This window comes from Marmota marmota, unplaced genomic scaffold (genome assembly GCF_001458135.2).
Source record: "Marmota marmota marmota unplaced genomic scaffold, marMar, whole genome shotgun sequence".
Lineage (NCBI taxonomy): Eukaryota > Metazoa > Chordata > Mammalia > Rodentia > Sciuridae > Marmota > Marmota marmota.
Window position 1 is genome coordinate 10986544 of NW_025999990.1, and position 19917 is coordinate 11006460.

The 19917-nt window shown below is 46.0% G+C and overlaps 1 protein-coding gene across 6 annotated transcripts in view; it reads right to left on the reverse strand.

Moving 5' to 3' along the window:
• Nedd4l (NEDD4 like E3 ubiquitin protein ligase) overlaps positions 1–19917 on the reverse strand; it is a 140951-nt gene that overhangs the window by 6589 nt on the left and 114445 nt on the right. For all 6 annotated transcript variants that reach the window (XM_015482349.2, XM_015482351.2, XM_015482347.2 and 3 more), the window contains 8 exons: positions 18523–18593; positions 16654–16749; positions 10154–10227; positions 8066–8126; positions 6399–6458; positions 4878–4985; positions 3317–3413; positions 2517–2589 (listed from right to left, as the gene is read on the reverse strand). In XM_015482349.2, coding sequence (XP_015337835.2) covers positions 2517–2589; positions 3317–3413; positions 4878–4985; positions 6399–6458; positions 8066–8126; positions 10154–10227; positions 16654–16749; positions 18523–18593 — 640 coding nt within the window. The remainder of the gene's footprint in view (positions 1–2516; positions 2590–3316; positions 3414–4877; positions 4986–6398; positions 6459–8065; positions 8127–10153; positions 10228–16653; positions 16750–18522; positions 18594–19917) is intronic.

Below are 19917 nucleotides of genomic sequence, written 5' to 3' on the forward strand. Positions count from 1 at the left end.
TAAGAATGGGTCACCATGACCCAAGTCTTTGAATTGTGACAATTATGAGGGTCAGTCAGTTCTGGTGTCTGGGACAGTGCCTGGAAGGTACCAGGTGCCAGTTACTGTTGAAGGACCTGGCTTGGTCTGCCACGAGGCAACTAGATGACAAGAGTCAGTCCCTGTCCTCAGCAGGCTGTAGCGGGCTAGGGTGTGTGGGCCAATGAGATCATGGATACAGCAGGGGGGTCTGTGATTCCTATTAAAGAGTCATTTTAAACTTCTGAGGAGCGACTCTCACAGAACAATGAACTGAAGCCCCACGAATGTCAGACACCTGAGAGGGGCATCCGAGGACCCTTCAGAGGGCCAGCTCTGTCAGCTCTGCTCACTCTGCTAAATCAGATTTTTCAGTTTGCAGTCTGTGCATTTTATGTTCTCATGGAACATGGAAGAAATGAAACATCTCCATGGGGAATGTCACAGTGGAACCATTGCTAAGAAGTGGCCATAGAGTTCCTGTTCCCACCAACAGGGCCTGGCCGGAGGAAAGCCATTCAGACAGAGTACCGCAGTCCTACCTGGAGCCAGCCCCTCGTCCTCGGTCAGTCTGGTGAGGGCCAGCTGGCTTTACTTTCATGACACAGAGACCAGAAAAATCAGCTTTGGGAAGAGGCAGTTGGGCTCTCTTCCTCCTAGGTAACCTTTGCCCTTCCTAAGTCTACCTTTAAAAACGAATCTTTGAGAATATTTTTTCCTTAAAGTCCCACTGCCTAGGCCACATGCCACACCAACCAGGTCCTATTCTCTGCAAGCAGGAGCTTGGCATCGGTGTTTTTAACACCTTATTTGTGGTTCCACTGCACAGCTAAGGTCAGCGGGTTGAATCGTGGCTCCAAAATTGAAAAGAAGTTCAACAGTCAGGTACCTGACCACGGGGTCACAGAGGGGCAGGGACTGAACAGGACAAGGGCTGTAACCACAGAAGTGGACATGGTGCAGTGAAGGGAACTGGCTATTTGTAGCTGACCCGAGTTCAAATCCTGTGATTTGGGAATCTGTGGACTGTGTATTCCTGAGCAAGTGTCCTAACACCCTGGGGAATGATCACAGTGTATCATAAGGTTGTCATCAAGAGGAAAATTGCCTGACCCATGGATGATGTTTCTGCCCAGTAATTTACTAATTTATAATATTCACCCTTACTGGTGCTTGAGACTGGGAGTTCTGCATGGATACAGCTGGTTCCTGGGGCTTGGCTCTGTAGGGCTGCCTTCCAAACCGAGGCTGTCGGAACCCAGAATGCTACCCTGGACTCTGATACTGTTCGGAATAAAAACTCTAGACTATCAAAACATGTTTCCCTAGAACAAAGGCCGAGAACCAAGACAATGACTGTTCTGGATATTCACCACTTTTAGGCTGGACTCGGCTTGCTTCAAAAAGGCCTGACAGGCAGTGACCACACTCACTCCATTCAGAGTCATATGACTGGTATGAATGGAAAAACCATTCTTTTCTATACAGAAGGAAAATACCTTTCACAGCCAATGTTTTACAAGTTCACTTTTATGACTCTCCCCTATCAGGCCCTTCCCTTTAAAGCAGCAGCTTCCTGTAAGTACGTGGAGGAAGACTTTACCTGAACCAGGAGACATGCTTTACAAGGCTGGTGAGATTTATCTGGCAACAGGGAAGGGAAGACACATGTGTCTGTGGAGCATCTGTGGCTCATGTTAAGCCCAGTGTGGTCACTGCAGACTGGAAGCCCTGCTGCTTGTGACAGTGGCAGGCCATGCTGCTCACTACTTCCAGGAGGCCCACACCCCTGCTTTCTAAGGAGCAAGAGTGAAAAGCCTAAGCAGAAAAACCAACACAGGGACATGAGCTCGGATTAGCAAGAGGTCTCCGTATGTGGTTTCACAAACCCACTGGGCCAAGTCTGTGTGGGTGCTGTGTAACTCTTCCAAGGAAACAACAGAGGCCTCCTTCCTACCTGCAGCCTGACAGGGCCTCCTAAGGGTGTGGGGTGCCACTCCTTGCCACCCTGGGCCATGGGCCACCTACAGACCTCTTAACACTCTTTCATCCATGATCTCAGTAAATTCTGGGGGGTCATGGGCTACTGACCTACACTTTTGAAATCAAGGCTTCTATAGGAAATTTTAACCTAAGTTCCAAATGACCTGTTTAAGGTAGAAGCAAAACCCAGCCCTGTTGAGAGGCTCACAGCTGCCACACACCTAATTGGTGAAAAGTGAAATCTCTGCTCCCTAGAAGAGTCAGGGAGGTGGGGTCTGGAGGGGGTCCTGAGGAATGGAGGCCTTGGCCCTTTATGTGCAAACACTCTGGGAGGAATCAGACCATGCCTTCCAGTTCTGTCGGCGTTTACTGCAGTTTATGTTCTCATCACGACACTGTCATTTCACCCTGAGCTCTTTATGGGTAGGAAGTGCAGCACTCTTCCTCTAGGCTGGCGTCACGCAGCCGAGTGTGCAGCACACTGTGGGCTGACACTCCAGCACTGGGTCACTTACCATGTGTGAGCTCTGGGCAGCTTTTCAGGACTGCCCCATTGCTCTATTGTAAACAGCTGAGGACCATTGGAACCTGGACAGGAAAGAACAAGACATGTCAGCAGGGCCTGTGGCAGCAGGACAGAGCCGCAGGGACACTCAGAGAAGAGGGAAGACGGGAGGACAGTGGCCACTGCTGGGCAGGGCTTGGGGTGACTCCTGTGAGACCATCTTTTGCAGGGGCACAGTACTAAATGCTGGGAGCATTGGGAGTGGCACGAGCTCATGGCACAGACTCGGCTGCACCTGCCAGATGGAACTGCCCCAGGTGCAAGCAGCATAGCAACACCTGCACTGGGCCCAGCAGGTAAATCTATAGCTGCTTTTGGGGAAATGAATGAATGTGAGCTTCAACATGCAGTAGGAAGAGTGATTTCTTTCAAGTGAGCACTGAGGAATTTCGCCCCCTGGAGGGGAGGCGTCCTTGAGAGGATCACCTGGTGATTCTGGAACCACATGGGTGGGTAGGGGAAACCTTGTTTTTAAAGATATACTAAAAAAACTAAACTAGAAAAAAAAGAAAAAAGAAAAAAGGAAAATACAAAACTATGGTTCTCTTCACAAACTGTGCCTTTCCTGAGGTAGAAGCACCTGTCTGTGTCTACGCAGGACCCTATGAAACCCATATGAGCATGTGAGCATGCAGACCTGACAGGGCTTCCTAGCCTTGGCAGAGGCCTCGGGGGGCAGAGTGTCCCTGGCCCACAGGAGACACGGGGCTAGAACCCCACAGGAGAACTGGATCTGGGCATGGTGCTCACCATAAAGTTCGGCAAATCCATTCATGGGTACTCGGGATGTCCCTGTGACAAACTGCAGTAACCGGATCCGCTTCTCTGCATCCATCAGAAGCACAGCCTATGAACAGAGGCAGAAGGCCATCATGTCCCCATGTGACATGCAGCACATGCTGCTGGAATGCGGGCAGGCAAATTTAATCTTATTTATATTGCCATGGAAGAAGACCTAGACAGTTGACCCTGAAAACAGAGTCAGTATTTTTATTTTATTTTTTTTAAATGGCTACCACAATTCCAGCCTCTCTAATCTTAGTGACTAATCACCAGGTCTTTCTTCTTCTGCCAAGAGGCCAAAATAAATGATATAAAAAGCAAACTCTTTGATGGCATCCAGCTCAGGTTTCTGAGTTTGAGGCTTGCCAGCTCCCTCAAGGCCAATTATAAATATATAGTGTTCCAGAATGGTCGTCACAAGGGGAACCCAGGTGAGGAGACAGGATTGCAGACTGCAAATTCCCCAAAGATAACATTTTATGAAAAGAAGGAAAAACAGAGGCAAAAATAGGCCTCTAAAGCCATCTGTGTGATGTTACATATCTGGATGCTGCTTGAACTGCTATTAAAAAAACATATGAGGATTGGGGTGGTGGCTCAGTGGCAGAGCGCTTGCCTTGCACATGTGAGGCACTAGGTTCGATCCTCAGCACCATATAAAAATAAACAAAATAAAGATACTATATCCATGTATAACTAAAAAATAAAAAATAAAAAAAACAAAGTCATAGGTGACTGAGACTTAATCAAGGATTTGAAGATTGTTTTAGCTTCTCCCCATACTTCTGCCGGCACTTAATAAAAATAATTTATAATAATAGAAATAATTACTGATAGAAATAATATTAATGACAAATAATTTCTAATTTTTTAAACTTTAGAAATTAAAATGTTAGATAATCTCTTTAAATTTAATCAGTCTTTTTTTGGTTGGGGGTGGGGTAGTTTTTTTTTTTTTTTAAAGTTACTTTTCCATCTCTCTGAACAAACCCATTTCTATTTCACTTCCCTCCTGAGCCGAACAGGATGCAAGCGTTGGCCCTAAGATAGTAAATCAATTTTCATTTGCATTTTTGGTTGAGAGATATAAAGGTCCAAATTGGAACTAGTTTAAAAAAAACAAAACAAAACTGAGAAAACGGTTTCTTCACAGAAAAATGGCATCTTGGACAAGTCAGCCCTGACAGTGAGTTTATACCCTGAGAAAGCTCATTCGGATTTCCACTTCTGAGGCCTAGTTTCACAGTACTCTGGAGACCACTGAACTCCTTTTCTTACTCAATGGATTCCTAAAAAAAAAAAGTTGCTTTAACAGGTGGTCAAGGAAGGACAGTGGCCTTTCATGAGGATTCAAATCTCATGCTGTGCATGACAGAAATTCTAGACAGGGCTCTTCCCTCCCTAATGGTCCTAGTCCAAGCAGACCCTACATCCAGCATCAGTCCTAAAGTCAAGTCATTTGAAAGAGCCCGCTGTTGAGCCCTCTGCCCCAACTCGGCGGAGCAGGGCCTGGGCGCACTGGACTTACCTTCCAGAACCACTGAATGACAGGGTGGTTTGGGCAGTAGCCATTCTTGTAAATAGAATGCTGTCTCCAGTCGTTCACATCGACGTCACCCAGGCCGCACATGAGCAACTGTTAAGGACATTGACCAGATGTAAGGGAGACAGGACATGAAAGCTGAACACATCATACACTAGGAAATTACCCTTTTGTCGCTGTGGAAAGCGAGTACGTTAGTGACTCAGGAAAACCAACGAATGCAGATTCGTGTTCCAAACTTTCCCTGCCACACTGGGTCACAGAGACAGCACAGATAATGAGGGTGATTTGATTCTAACCCTCACACAAGGCCATGGCATTTCACACAGGAATTAAGGACACATCAGTCACCTTCCTCCTCCCCCAAACTTAAGCACAAGGATGGTGGATTTTCACACCCTGTTCGCATAGGCATATTACGGGGCTGTCTCCTTGAGAGGTTATTCATCTGAATATGTGAAACTTTCCTTACCCACCCCCCAAATTAGTACGGATGACAGCAAGAACTCATCTTCCTCAGATTGATTAAATCAGGTGAGGTCAATCGGCCTCACCCATCCAGAGGCCCATGGAGCACAGACATGTAATGAGGCAGGCAGTCTAAGATTTGCTTTGCCTATCGTGTATCTCCAGTAAAGGTTAATCATAGATTAATATGATTCTTCCTGCAGAGGGACTAGAATAAAACAGAGAACTACACCCAAAGCCTTAAAACTGAGTTCCTAGGCCTGACTGGGCTCACACCTTGCTGGGTCCACCTGTGAGGTGACTCACTTCTCCCTGCCTCAGAGACTCCACCTGCACAATTCCAGGCTCACAGTGCATGGTTTCTATGACACCATTAATCTTGAGGTCTTCACTTTTAAGGTAAAAGTACAGAAAGCCACTCCATTGATATGTCCTGGACAATGGCCGAGTGCCATCACCAGCTTGGCCACAGACACAACCGCCTTCCCTCCTCCTGTTTCTCTCAACAACAAAGGGCAAGATATTCCTCGGGTTTTCAAGTTGCCCTCTTTCACCTACACCAACAGCAAGAAGCTAAGAGGGACACTCATCAAAATACCATTGCTGTTTTTCCTTAGTCCACATAAATTATGTCAAGTTCAAGGAGATCTCTGTTCTACAATCTCCAGGAGATGCTCACAGCCCAGTCTGTGCTCAAGTTCCCCATTTATTACCATGGTGGAGACGGGGAGGCAGGCGGGATGCTGGGCCAGCCTGGCCTTGAAAGCAGGGTGCTGCTACAAACCAGTTTTTCTCTCCTGGTGCCACGAACCCAACCCAGGTCAGTGGGGACGTTCCACAACTGCCCGCTCATGGGCATGGGCGCTATGGTAGATGACTTTTTCTATCCATTAGTCCCACATCAGGTAATGAAGCACAAAATAGAATTTATCTCAACTTCCTCGGTAGGTCATGACAGATTAGAGAATAGAAAAATATCATTTGTAATGAGAGATGATGTTTAAAAATTATTTTACATAACATGTTTGTAATACAAACCTCCAGCTCATTTTCATCAAAAATTTTAATCAAATCGATTGGAAGCAATTCTGTGAATCCCTGAAAGGAAAAAAAGAAAAGAAAATCACTCTAAACACCTTTTTTTTCCTCGAAAAAGACAGATTTTACAGAAAACATAAGCTCTTTTTGGTTGCTTAGAAAAACTCATTCCTTATTGATGATTCTTACGTCAGTGACAGTATCTAGTTAACCAGACTTTCCATAAAAACTGCAGAGTCACAACACAATTTTTTTCCCCAAGTCACAGAGTCTAGAAGGTTCAGGTAGTTAATATTTAAAACCCTATGACGGCATGGGACATTGCAGGCAGGTGAATTCCAAAAGCCATTTATGACATAGCCATTGTGAGCCAGAGAGTACAAGCCACAGACATTCAAGAGACACATTTAAAAATAACATGAAGGCATAGAGACGAAGCTCAAGAGGGGAGAGGTGGGGGTGTGCCGGGCATTGAAGAATCGGGGACAGCAGACCAGGCTCTCACTGAGCAGTGGCGTGAGGCAACACCAACCTCTCTGTGCTGGGAGGAAGTTGGGCTCCCAAAGGGTAGACCATGGTGGGGCCCGGGAATCTGTGTCCTGGGGTTTCTTATCTAAATAAAGTCTGAAATGTGCCCCTCAAGACTGTCCTCACATTTTATGTCCCTTGAGACCTGAATTTTTGTGTTCTGCTCCGTGAGGACTTCCTTACTCCTAGCAGGTACTGGGCTAGGGTTGGCTGAAGAGCTCTGCCACCAAGAGAGCCGCATCTGTTCCTGGAAATTATGTGCGGTTGGAGCTTTCTTGTATTGTCTTTTTATTAAAAAAATATTTTTTAGTTTTACATGGATACAATATTTTGTTTATTTTCATGTGGTGCTGAGGATTGAACCCACATGTGAGGCAAGTGCTCTGCCACTGAGCCACAACCTCAGCCCTCTTCCATTGTCTTTTAAACAACTAACACTCATCAGATTTAAAAAAAGGATTTCACTTTTGGTCAATATGGAACACCTCTTACAGAGAAGAACCCCTCGGCCTCTGCTAGGGGATCTTCAGAAGGGGCCTGGTGAAAACCGCAGCATTGAGCACCTGGATCTGGGAGGTGCCTGCTTCCTTCCTTCCCAGGGTGGAAGTGGGCACAGGTACTAGGTAAGACCCCACTGACAAAAATGTGCCATCCGTGTCCCTGAACAGGAGGGCATCCCCGAGGAATTTCAAGACAGGCATAAAGAAGGGCACAGCCACCGAAGGGGAACACAATGTCCCAGGAAGGAATGGCTTGATGGGAAACCGCCCTGCGCGTGTTCAGCCCAAGTCCTCAAACTACTTAGACCATGGCATCACAGTAGTAGGTAGACTCCTCGTGGGTGCCGCCTGACACTTCTAGATAATGGCTCTAGCTCAAGAGTGTAAAAAGTCTTCTTGAAGCACAGTTAAGACAAATTAGAAAATCAGAGAAGCAAAGCAAGAGAACACTTAAAAAAAAAAAAATGGTGGCACACTACTGAATACCCTCATCCTGGAGACTGGGTCAAGGTGTGAGGTGGGCAGGGTGGCCTTCCTTGGGGTGTCCCCACCCTCCCAGTGACTCAGTGCATGGTCAGCTCCAGCACACCTGCAGGAGACTCACCAACCTCCCTCAACCAGGACTTGAGGAGCACTCACCTCCAAGAAGGCGTTCATTTGCTTCTGGACCCTGTTCACAAATCTCCACTGGATGACTAAGCTGCAGAAGAAAAGGGAACATGCTCAGCCACCTCCCTCATGGCCAGGGTTCACTGCTGTTTTACAATGGGGACTGTTGCTCCTTAGGCAGGGAAAGGGACAGAAACCCCTGTAACAGGGGGCAAAAGGGGTCTGCTATTGTGCATCCACTGTTGATTCAGGAATCTGTTCAAGAAGCACTGAGATACCCATGAGGAATATAAAATCCCACTGGGAAATTCCAAAGCATAACTGACCCCCACCCCCACCCCACCTTACTTGATCAAATCAAATGTCACCGATATGTGAAGAAGGGAGAAAAGATCATGAGGAACAAACACATAGGTGTACCATACACACATATCCACACACCCACGTGCATAAATATAGATGTGCTTTTGTAGAGGGAGTACATTATCATGTGCACCAATCCTCTAATACCAAAATTTGGAGGAGGAACTGGCAGACTCTCAAAGTAACTGAAATTTATTAAAACCATTTTCCCTGTGACAGTGTTCTGGGCAGAACTGATCACAAAGCAAATCCACTCTGGATTTCATTAAAGACATTTTGTCCTCATACAGGGCTGGTAGCACCACAGCAATGGCCCCCGAGGAGCAGCCTGCATATCCCAGTGCTCAGTCACTGCTTATAAAACTGGGTTGCAGTCAGTCGTCAGCCCAACACCACCTTCCGGTACCAGAGTGCAGGGCCAGGGAGCAGTTACAGATTTCGATCGTACTTTTTTTTTTTTTTTTTCCAGTGAAGCTAGCTGAAACCCTGGCCGAACCCTGGCTCTCACTACATTTGAACCCCAGGATAATTATCTGCAAAGAGTGACGCACCACACATTTCACACACGTCAGACTCCTCAAACTTCAGGTCTTAGTGTCCTGGGCTGGAGCATTTTTAAAAAACGATTCACCATCTGTACTTTCCCAAGGAAGACAATGGTGTTACCTGCTAAAACTGTCTAAGATCAGAACAAGTATGCCAATTAATGGGGACACGGAAGAGCTGTCGCATCTAGTTTATTAAGCACAACAAGGTTTCAACTTGAGAGTAGAGAAGCCTGTTGTGGGATGGTTCTATTCTCCGGGTTTCCTAGTAGAGACTGAAACACTATTTCTTCCTAATCAGGAAGCACAGGTTTTCTTTGCAGATCATAGTTAAAGATGCTGAGACCCTCAGACCATGGTTTCAATGCAAGCCCCTTGATTAACTTCAGGTGAGAAGAATGGAGGGCACTAGCTTGTTGAAACACAGGAGTGCTGTACACAAAATAAACTCAGGCCACTGCTGTGACCCACAGATGGTGGAAACTAGGGCCCCAGAACCAAATGCTGCTGCACTGACCTCATCCCTGCACCTGGCAGCCTGAAGATCCTCGGAAGAGCCCAGAATGGCGTGTTTGAACCACACAGTGATACCCAAAATGACAATGTAACATACCCAACCAAAAGACCTTCTGCCTCATACAAATGACCTAGGACTGCTTAAGAGCTGGACTTCCAAGAAAATTTAACATTATTCTACCAAACCAGAGAGACTAGGTTAAGAATATTACAAATATTAGAAGCATTTCATTATGCTTATGCATGTGAGATTCTTCCTAATCCATTCTAATTATTTTCCCAAGTTTTCATTTTGAAAAAGAAATCAGGAGAGAGAGAAAATATTTTATCTCTGGTAGTTGCTTATTTTACCTAATTAGTTCCTGCCACTGGGTTTCACTGTTGCAGTTCTAAGTTTTAGATGATACCCATATACTCAAAAAAAAAAAAAAAAAAGATTTGTCCTATCACTCAACAATTACACCCTTTCTCCCTGCTCTCCCCCTGATAGCAGAGCTCACTGAAGTCACAAGACAAAAATCTCCATTCCATATTCAACATCCCACATTCAACCAGCCCAGGTCAAAAGGAGCTCACATTGTGCAAAGTGACTAAAGACCAACTGAACACACATGAGGTGCTTTGGCGGAGGATGTCAACCAACTATGTTCTTCAATTTATTACCAGAAATATTTGTAAATATGTGTATACGTACTCAATATATTCCCTTTTGTTTTCATTTGTTACCATTATCTCGGACCCATTGGGTTTCAAATCCACTTGGTATGTCTGTAATCAAAGAAAGAACAACAATCACCATAATGAAGTTATTTTGTGTATTAAGTAATATTTTGCTATAAAAGAAAAAAATTATTCAAAAATATTTCCCAGAAAATGGGCTCTGTGTGTATGAGAATGTCTAATGAGGCTTTGAAACTGCTAAGACGTTACACACTTAAAGACGTTATCATTAATGGCAAATTATTTTATGGTTTTAATTATCCTTCATACATTAGCAACAATGCAGAAGAGCAACATTGTTCATCTGCTATTCATTGAGAAATTAATTATGTTGAACAGAAAAAAGGACAGAGTGCATGCATCAAAACCAGAGAGATCCAAATTCTAATGCATTCTGTTTGTTTCTAGAAATTAGATTTTAGAGTCATAAAAAAAGGATGCATGGAATTTATTGCAAAGAGGCAAAAGACAGGGACTTTAAAATAAGAACACAGGGAAGAAAGCAGCTTGAAAAGCCAGGCTGCAGACAGTTATTTGCACTAAGACACTTCTTGCTCTCTGCCCCACGGTGCTCTCTCCTTCAGAGCAATCCTAGATGAAGGAACAAAGCTGTTGACATTAAGCCATCCCTTTTCTGTTTGATGTTGACCCAGCCCTGGCTTCATGTCAGTACATGTGATGCAAGACCTAGCACAAGAGAAGAGAGGGAGACGCCTTTCATTTAAAAATAAAATGTTGATTCTCATTGGAGGAATTTTCAAACAAAGAAGGTAGAAAAAAAACTTATCCCCACCAATTCCCCTGCTAAAAGACAGCCACATGGATATTTCCGGGGGATCCCTTGGAGTCTCCTTCTCCACCCACCCAGCTGTATAACAGAGTCAATCAAGCCTGCGGGAAGCTTTCCATAGCAGGTATCTGAGTTCTAGCCATAAGAGGGACAGGACTCCAGTGTGTGCATGGATCTTTGCCCAGCAGAGTTGCTCCAGCCATCTTCCCACCCTGCCCTGCACAGCCAGTCTTGTCTCCCAGTCTTTTCTGTCTCAATTTTCACTCCTGTTCACACTGGGGTGGCATCGTCAATCGCATCCATCATTGTATTTTTTTCCTTTTCCCTCTTCCTCTGGGAAGGGATCTCACTTTTCCACCACATGACTGAATTCCGTTTTCTATAATGAATTCAACTTTTGGCCTGATACAGATTCTAACTCTGTTCATTTTCCTCAAACCCTTCCAATGGCTCCACCTCCCTTTCCTGCTGCTGTCCTCCAGCTCCTACCCTATGGAGGACGCCATTTCTCACCTGGACAATGGTGTAGGCATATTTCCTGGAGAACATTTCCAGTTTTTTTTTTTTTTAAGATCTGTGGACAGTGTTCATTTATACCTTCTGTAGTCGTTTTTAGTGTCATTGATTTCTTTTTCCTCCATTTAGTCCTCCTCTAAGGTTGCCTGCTGTTCCCTTCAGGAATGGAGGTTTTCTACCTGACCCACACCACTGACAGGTTAATAATCCAAGCCCATCACTTGATACAGGGCAGGCTTTCAGGGCAGCTCAGCTCTCCCGACAGACTCTTCCCCACCTCTGGGACAGTCTAGGCAGGGAGCGTAAATAACACCCACAATCTCTAGACTAACACTCCTTCCAGGACTCACCCTTCTCTAGCTCTGCTTATAGGGGCCCCCAGGGGGCCCCTGGAGTTGTGAATTCCAGGGTGCTACTGAATGAGAGGGTCAGCCACAGACATGGGGGGACATCTCTGCTGCTGAGAGCCATAGTTGAGTCAGAATGACTGTTCCAGAGCTGGGGAAGAGTCTGTCTCGGGAGAGCTGAGCTGCCCTGAAATGCCTACCAACAGATCATGGTTAAAAATATATGGTACATCTAAAAAATGGAAAGTGTAGCCCTTAACATGACATAGATTAATATTTACTAACATGGAAAGTTATCTGTGATACACTATGTTGAACACTATGGGCAAAGTACAATTTCACTTCCATAAAAACAAACTGAAACAAAACTTTCTAAAAATAATTTTAGAAGATACAAATAAAAATTTCAGCCATGATTTTTCTCGAGATAGTGGAGATAGATGATTTATATAAATTTTAGATTTTTACTATACAGACTTTATTTTTACAAAGAAACATTTTTTGATCAAACCAATAAAATTGTGAAAGAAAAAGAAAACCAAGACTATTGATGCTAAATAACGTGGCCATAGGCAATAGTCTGTGGTGCCCATTCAAGAGCTGATTCTGCTGGTGAAGGGTATTCATGGGTGGGCCTGGGAAGGGTGGTTTGCTGGTCCCCACCCTAAAGCACTATCCTGGAGCGAGGCCCCCAGGTCCCTGTGCAGGCTTCTCAGTTCAAACCATCAGTAGTGCTGACTTCCGACCCTTCCTGGGTCTTCATTTTCTTCCCCTGTGGGGCCAATCCCTGTTGACCTTGTGTATTTCCCCACTCTGTTAAATACACATGTCTACCCTGACACTGGCATTCTGGGCCAGGTTGTCAGTCTCTTGGGTTTGAAGTCCTGAAGAGCATAATACAAAGGACACTAATACAATGTCTGGCATGCAGGAGGTGCTCAATAAGTGCTTGTAGAAAAACTCCTATTTTTTTCTTTAAGTTTAGTGGCCTGATCATAAATTTCTCTCTTCCTCATAAAGATCAGAAGAACCAAGCCTGATGGTACACACCTATAACCCCAGCTACCTGGCAGGCGGAGGCAGAAGGATCACAAGTTTGAGGNAGTAAAAAAAAAAAAAAAAATATATATATATATATATATAAAGGGTTGGGGATGTATGGTAGAGTACCTTGCCTAGCAAGATGCAAGCCTGAGTTTGATCCCCAGCACCAAAAAAAAATATAAAACATCAGAGGAAACAACGAGATGACGTGTGACCCTCATAGAAGTAGACACCCTTAGCTGAGATATAGTTTGGATCCTATTGAGCTGCTGGACTTGGGCAGAGTGAAGTCTGGGTGCTTCTAAGACTCCATCCCCTGGTGCTGAGTGCTAGACCTGGCTCCCTGCGGTATGTACAGCCCTGCAGGATGCGGCCTCGGGGGCAGTCAGAGCCCACAGCCCCTGCCCTGGCCTACCTCACCCTTCCTATGCTCCCCCAGCTGACAGGCTTCGTACAGACAGTACTGAGGTCTCTGTCACCTCCTGCCTGACTTCAAATTTCCTCAGCTGCTTCTGTCTGTCCCTTGACTGACCTGATATTAAGAGCACCACTCCAGACTCCTGGTCTGGGTCTTCCTGGCTCTGCCGTCCCCTTCCTCCACCTCACATTCCTCATTTTGATCTTTTCACTCGCTCCCTTCCCCCAACCCAGTGTTCTCAACCTTTACTTCATCACAATTGCCACACCTGGATGACTTACCTATGTCTGTGACATCTGAATACGTGGATATAAGGGCATACTTGTGCTACAGACCCTGGGGTGGCAGTGAGCCCTTGCGGCATCTGAGATGACCAATTTTCTTCCTTTTCTGATCCCCCCCCCCCACTGTGTGTGTGTGTGTGTGTGTGTGTGGTGCTGGGGATTGAGCCCTGCTAGGCTAGGCAAGAACTCCACCATACATCCCCAGCCCTTTTAAAATTTTATTTTGAGACAGGGTCTTGCCTTGAACTTGCAATCCTTCTGCCTCGGTCTCCAAGGAGCAGCTGGGGCGATCACCCTGTTGAGAGCATGCTTCACCTGACAGGCTGGGGAGAAATTGCTGCCCCCTGCCTCCTGCACAGCTCCTTGAAGACCCATGCCCCAGAGCCTCTCCAAAGCGCCACATGGATCTGCTTTGCCAGTGCACAACAAAGCATGATAACATGTGCGTGTGTGCATGTCTGAGTCTTCGGTGCATGGTTGGTCTTCTTGCTTAGTGTCTGACAACCACTCAGATACCGAAAGTTCTCCAGTGGAAACACAATAGGCCCCAGAAATCAGTAGCTCCAGATTCTCATCAGCCAGAAAGAAAACAACCTGCACAACAATGACAACAGCTGCAGCTCTGTTACTCGGATTAACAGCTACCAGACTTCATGGTCTGACACTTCTGATTGTGAAATGAGAAATGGAACAGCTCAGAACCCAGTGGAAGGCTGACTGTGTCCGTTTCACCATGGCAACTGCATTCCCTCCACTCCACGGAGAACATGACTTTTCTTTTGGTATCTGCAAGGAATGGACCTCTCTCATGTTAGGTCTTCTGCAGTGCCTGGCCACCAGATCTGCAGAGAGTGGAAAGAGGCAAGAGGCCTGGACAGATGTCTTGCTAGTGCCTGCAGTTTTGTTTCAACAACTGACGCGTGAGTGTCTACCATGTGCCAGGCACCAAGCTAATGGCAAGTGTGCAAGAGAGGCAGCACTCAGCTGCCGTCACCAACAGGAAGTCTGGCAGAGACAGATGTCACACACATACTCAAAGAAATGCCAAGTTCACTGTGTTGCGCACCGTTAGGACGACACGAAGATCCTCTGACGTACATGGCCTGTGGTCAAGAGCTAGCTTTCCAGAGAAGGGATGTCTGCTCCGAGAGTGGGAAGGAGATGCTCCCAGCAGAAGGAAGAGCAAGAGCAAGTCCTGAGGCAGGAAGCAGCTGAGTGGGCTCCAGGCTGCCAGTGGGGCTGACCCAGAAAGTGGGAGAAGCAGGTCCGTGGTACTCCTCGAGGGGAGGAGCAGGCCAATCACACAGGGCCTCATGGGACAAAGGGCAGACCTGGAGCTTTACCTCAAGGACACTGGGAAAGCCCTGAAGGTTTCTGGCAGGGAAATAGCATGACGGTTTTACATTCTGGAAAGACCACTGCACCATTATGAGAGGCCAAAGTAGAGAGAGACTGGCAAGGAGTCTCTGGGAAGACAGCCGCCTGGACTTGGGGGTTAGTGGTGTAGAGACAGGGAACAGATGGGAGGCATCTCTGAGAGGTGCCATGAACAGGGCTCTGTGTGTACTGAATAGGAAGAAAGAGACCAATACCTGGCAGCTTAATTCACTCTAAATTCCTCCCTAGAATGGAAAGTAGGTACATGAACCCCTTTTCATCAGGTTAAGCTCTCTGAAAGGGGAAGGCAATAATTTGACAAACTGAGCACCTGATCATCTCCTGGGTCTGTGCTGACTGCATCTCTCTACCCGATTCTACCCAAAGTCAAAAGACCCCATGGCATTAAAGGAGGTGTGGTTCGGTTGTTTATCGTGAACAATTAGCATCAACTATAATGATAAACAGAATCTCTATCTGAAGTCTACTTAAAAATACAACATCCTCTGTTTAGTTTTCAGTTATTAAATAGAAATAGTTACATCCAACTACAACTAAAGAAAGTTTCCCGGCTCGTTTACTTCAACCACTGTCACGGCTAACAGTTTTCTGAACTACTCTGTGTCCGCTGGTTTATGCGTTTTTCTCTTGAGAATACACAAAGAGGCACTCGTATGCATGTGACACACAAGATTCATTTTGTCTTTGGTGCCATCCTTTCCTTCATTTGTTAAAAGTGATCTAGGAAAATCATCTATGTGCTACTCTCTTTTGGGGGATGGGTACTGGGGATTGAATCCAGAGGTGCTTAACCACTGTGTAATACCCCCTGCCCTTTTTGAGACAGGGTCTCACCAAGTTGCTGAGGCTGCTCTTGAAAACGGGCAGTTAAGACTCTTAAATAGGGACAGCTTAAACAAAAAGTGTTGTGGGGTTAGTTCACTTTCAATAATCTCTGAGGCAATAAAAAAATAAATCTATTTCGTTTTCCATATGGCAACCCTGAAAATGGGCTCTATGACCTAATTAATTTCAAGGCCATGCAGTTTTGGACCTAGAGATGGGAAATATCTCCGGGCTTTGGTCAGGAGCAGATGATACCTGAAGTCCCCCGCCCCAATCTCAGGGAAGCATCATTACTGGACAACAACCAAGTCCCAAATTGACGCTTTCAGGTTTCAGACAAACACACCCTCCAGGCCCCAGGACGGTGATGAAGACCCCAAGCAGGCAGCTGTGTCTTTGAAAGTGACTTTTATGATGAATCCAGCCTGATGGCCAGATGGGAGCACAGCAAGAAGGAACAGAAGACAAACCCAAGCCCACAAATTCCAGCAGGATAACAGAACTACAAAGCAGAGAAAAAACCCTGTGCCCTCAGCATGTGTTTACCTTGCAGTAAAACGGTCACACTATCACTGACTACCTCAATGCTAAGACCAAGGATTGGCTTTGGAGCAAAGAGGCTGATGCATGCTCCCGAGGCCTCTTGAATGTCTAACTTTGTGGGGAAGAGAAGGGGCCGTAACCAGGACTTGGCTTCCTGGGACAATAAGCAGGTGCTGCCACAGTGAGGTGATAATGAACACCTGAGCTCTGGGTGGCCCTTCTTAACTGTCCAGGAAAGCAGCCATAGAGCCTATGAAAGAGACAATGTTCTTTGAAAGCCAAAGGGCTCCTGGTGTCCCCTCCACGTACCTGCCCAAAGTTCTCTTCATCGATGCAGAACATGAGGTCCAGTTCAGTAGGATCATTTTCTAAGATCCACTTCAAAGAGTTGTAGTATTCACTATCCTACAGCAATGACACAGAAAGTACAGAATTAAAAACACAAACTCATCTGACTCCATTCAAGTCCTTTTAATATAACTCCATGCTCAAGAATTTACACTGTTCACTAATGTGATGGTGCCTGCCCCATTCCAACCCACCCTCCCCTTTAATTTAAAAGGGGAACAAAACTTTGAGGGTTAACAGGGGTTTGTAGTTGACTCCTGTCCTCTGTGAAATGGGTAGAGGATGCCCACTGCAGAGGGTGTCAGAGCAGCTGGATGTCCAGGTCTACAGAACTCAACATGCACACAGCAATACACTCCCCAGCTTTTAAGAGTGAAGACAGAGGAAAATGGGCAGGACAGAGATGGTTCTAACTGAACACTGGTTTTACAGATTCCATCCCTTCCTGTGCTTTCATGGACCTCTGCAAGTTAATTAAAGCAAAAAGGGAGGTAACTCTGATTTCAGAAACGAGTAGGAGCGCCATGGGCCACCAGCTCCACTCTGCTCAGGCCCAGGGTCTCTACTGCTGGGGACAACCAGGCTCTGAAAAGGCCAAGATAATATGCACACTGCATCTAAAACACTGTCACCACAGAGTTCAAAATTAGACTTTAAGAGCAATTTCTATGTCCCTTGCTTCTTTTTAATACAGCAATAACACAAGATTATAAGCAAAGGCAAAGACTACAAGGAGAAGTGAGATGGCACTTAAGTCTGTGTCCCCAGCCCAGTCCTGACAGCATGCAGCAGGGGCCAAGGCCTTCTCTCCTTTCCTACTGTGAGAGAAGCAGCAGCTGCTCAGTGCTGGTCAGCATCAAGGACATGGCTCATGTACCAAGGAGGAGAGGGGACAGTCACTACACCCACCAGCAAGACTAAGGGAGGTCCATGATGTAAAAAATAAAAAAGGGGCTGGTGTTGTGGCTCAGTGGTAGAGCACAAGCCTAGCATGCAAGAGGCACTGGGTTCAAGTGTCAGCATCACATATGAAAAAATATATAAAATAAAGGTCCATCGACAAGTAAAATAAATAAATAAATAATTGGAAGAAAAAAAAAGAGACTGAAGAAGGTAGAATTTCTAACTTGGGCAAAGCTTCAAATACCCCATGTGAATAAAAGATGCGTCCTGATGGCCCCGTGCCTGTATTGGCACATGGACAAACACCCAGACACTCCAGAGGTAGAAAGTGGGTAGAGGTAAATTGAAAGAAAAACAGAAGCATGACTATACTATGAAAACAAAGTTAGCTTTGGCTTTTGTAGAAAATCCTGTCTATTCTAATATGGCCAGTTCCAGCAAGATTAGTGAGTTCAGTGCAAAGTGAAAACCCAGACCACCCTCGGGAGGCCCTCACCCTGACTCTGCCATTCTGCGTGGGCACTCATCCTCCACAGCTAGCACAACTGCATACTCTTCCTATAGTCCTGGTCTTACACTGCCATGATTCTGAGGTCAAGGAACAGAGGACAGGGAGGAATCTCTAGGCACTCTGCACTAACAGGATGGAAGACAGGCTACAGTGAGGTCTCCAGATACCTCTTAAATGTAATTTGTTTGCACAAGTCCTGTGCCGGGTAAAGGGGGTAACTGGACTTTGGTGTATCTATCCTAAGTACCATGACCCCAGGAAAACTGAACAGTGATTTGCTTCTTACAAAAATTAGGGAGATTAATTAATTTTTGCTCCCTGTTCACACTGAACAACACCCACAGCAATCACTGTGACTTTGAACATGGTCTCCAACACTCATCCATAGGGCCCCATGATGGTCTGTGTCTACTCACCACAGATTCCATGTCATTCAGAGTTATCTGCTTTCCCAACATCATCTTGTAAAATGGTCGAATGAAGAAACCTAAAATATGGCAAAAACCGGGTTTATTTTCAAGTCTTTGAGGCTACTGTACAACAGAGCATGAAGTAAAAGATTAATCTGTTTTCCAGTTGAATGAAACCAGGACAGAATAATCAGGAACCTTCTAGAGTAATCCAGAACCAGTAGAGGACGACCTGGAAAGGGGGGCCGAGGGGGAAGAAGGTGGCTGTCCCAACAGGCGTGGTATAAGAGAGGGCTGAAGTGGCTTCCGGAGGCCACCAGTGAGCCCCAAGCCAAGCAGGAGTGTGCATGCAAATGAGGACATGACAGAGGAACCAACTGGGGACACATTAGCTATTGGTCAGGGTGGAAATGCATGGTGTCCCAGGCCAGAGAAGGGGCTGGGCAGGTAGAGCTTGTGTGGGGCTGGAGGGAAGGGCTAATCTCGAGAGCAGTGAAAAGTCACTGAAGATCCAGGAAACCCCAGGTCTTTCAGTATGATTGCTCGGGCAGCGACCGGAGGAAACCTGAGAGGAGAGGGAGGCTGGGTCTGCACACCATTCCCTACAGTGTCGAGGACAGGGACTTCAGGGAGGTCATGGCAGAGAGGGTGATTCTTCCACCATGTGGACATCCCCCAGCAGGGACCTCCACAAAGGAGGGAGCATCACACGCCGCCTCGAATGGCCCTGGCCCCTTCTTGCTTCACCCGCACCCCAGTGCCTGCAGCACGGGCCCATGTGCCTCTGGCTTGGCACGGACTTAGGGTCGCAGACTCCGGGATACTTTGGTCAGGTGAAAGGACAAAGCCCAGGGCAGGGGCAGTAGACACATGTGCAGAGGATGCTCTGCTGATAGGCATTTGCATTTCTTTTTCTTTTTTTTTTTTTTAATTTTTTATTGTTGGTTGTTCAAAACATTACAAATTTCTTGACATATCATATTCGACACTTTGATTCAAGTGGGTTATGAATTCCCACCTTCACCCCATACACAGATTGCAGAATCACATCAGTTACACATCCATTGATTTACATATTGCCATACTAGTGTCAGTTGTGCTCCGCTGCCTTTCCCATCCTCCACCCTCCCCCTCCCCTCCTCTCTCTCTACCTCCTCCACTGTATAACTCTGAGGGTCTCCTTCCATTTCCATGCAATTTCCCTTCTCTCTCCCTTTCCCTCCCACCTCTCATCCCTGTTTAATGTTAATCTTCTTCTCATGCTCTTCGACCCTACTTTGTTCTTAGTTACTCTCCTTATATCAAAGAAGACATTTGGCATTTGGTTTTTACGGATTGGCTAGCTTCACTTAGCATAATCTGCTCTAATGCCATCCATTTCCCTGTAAATTCTATGATTTT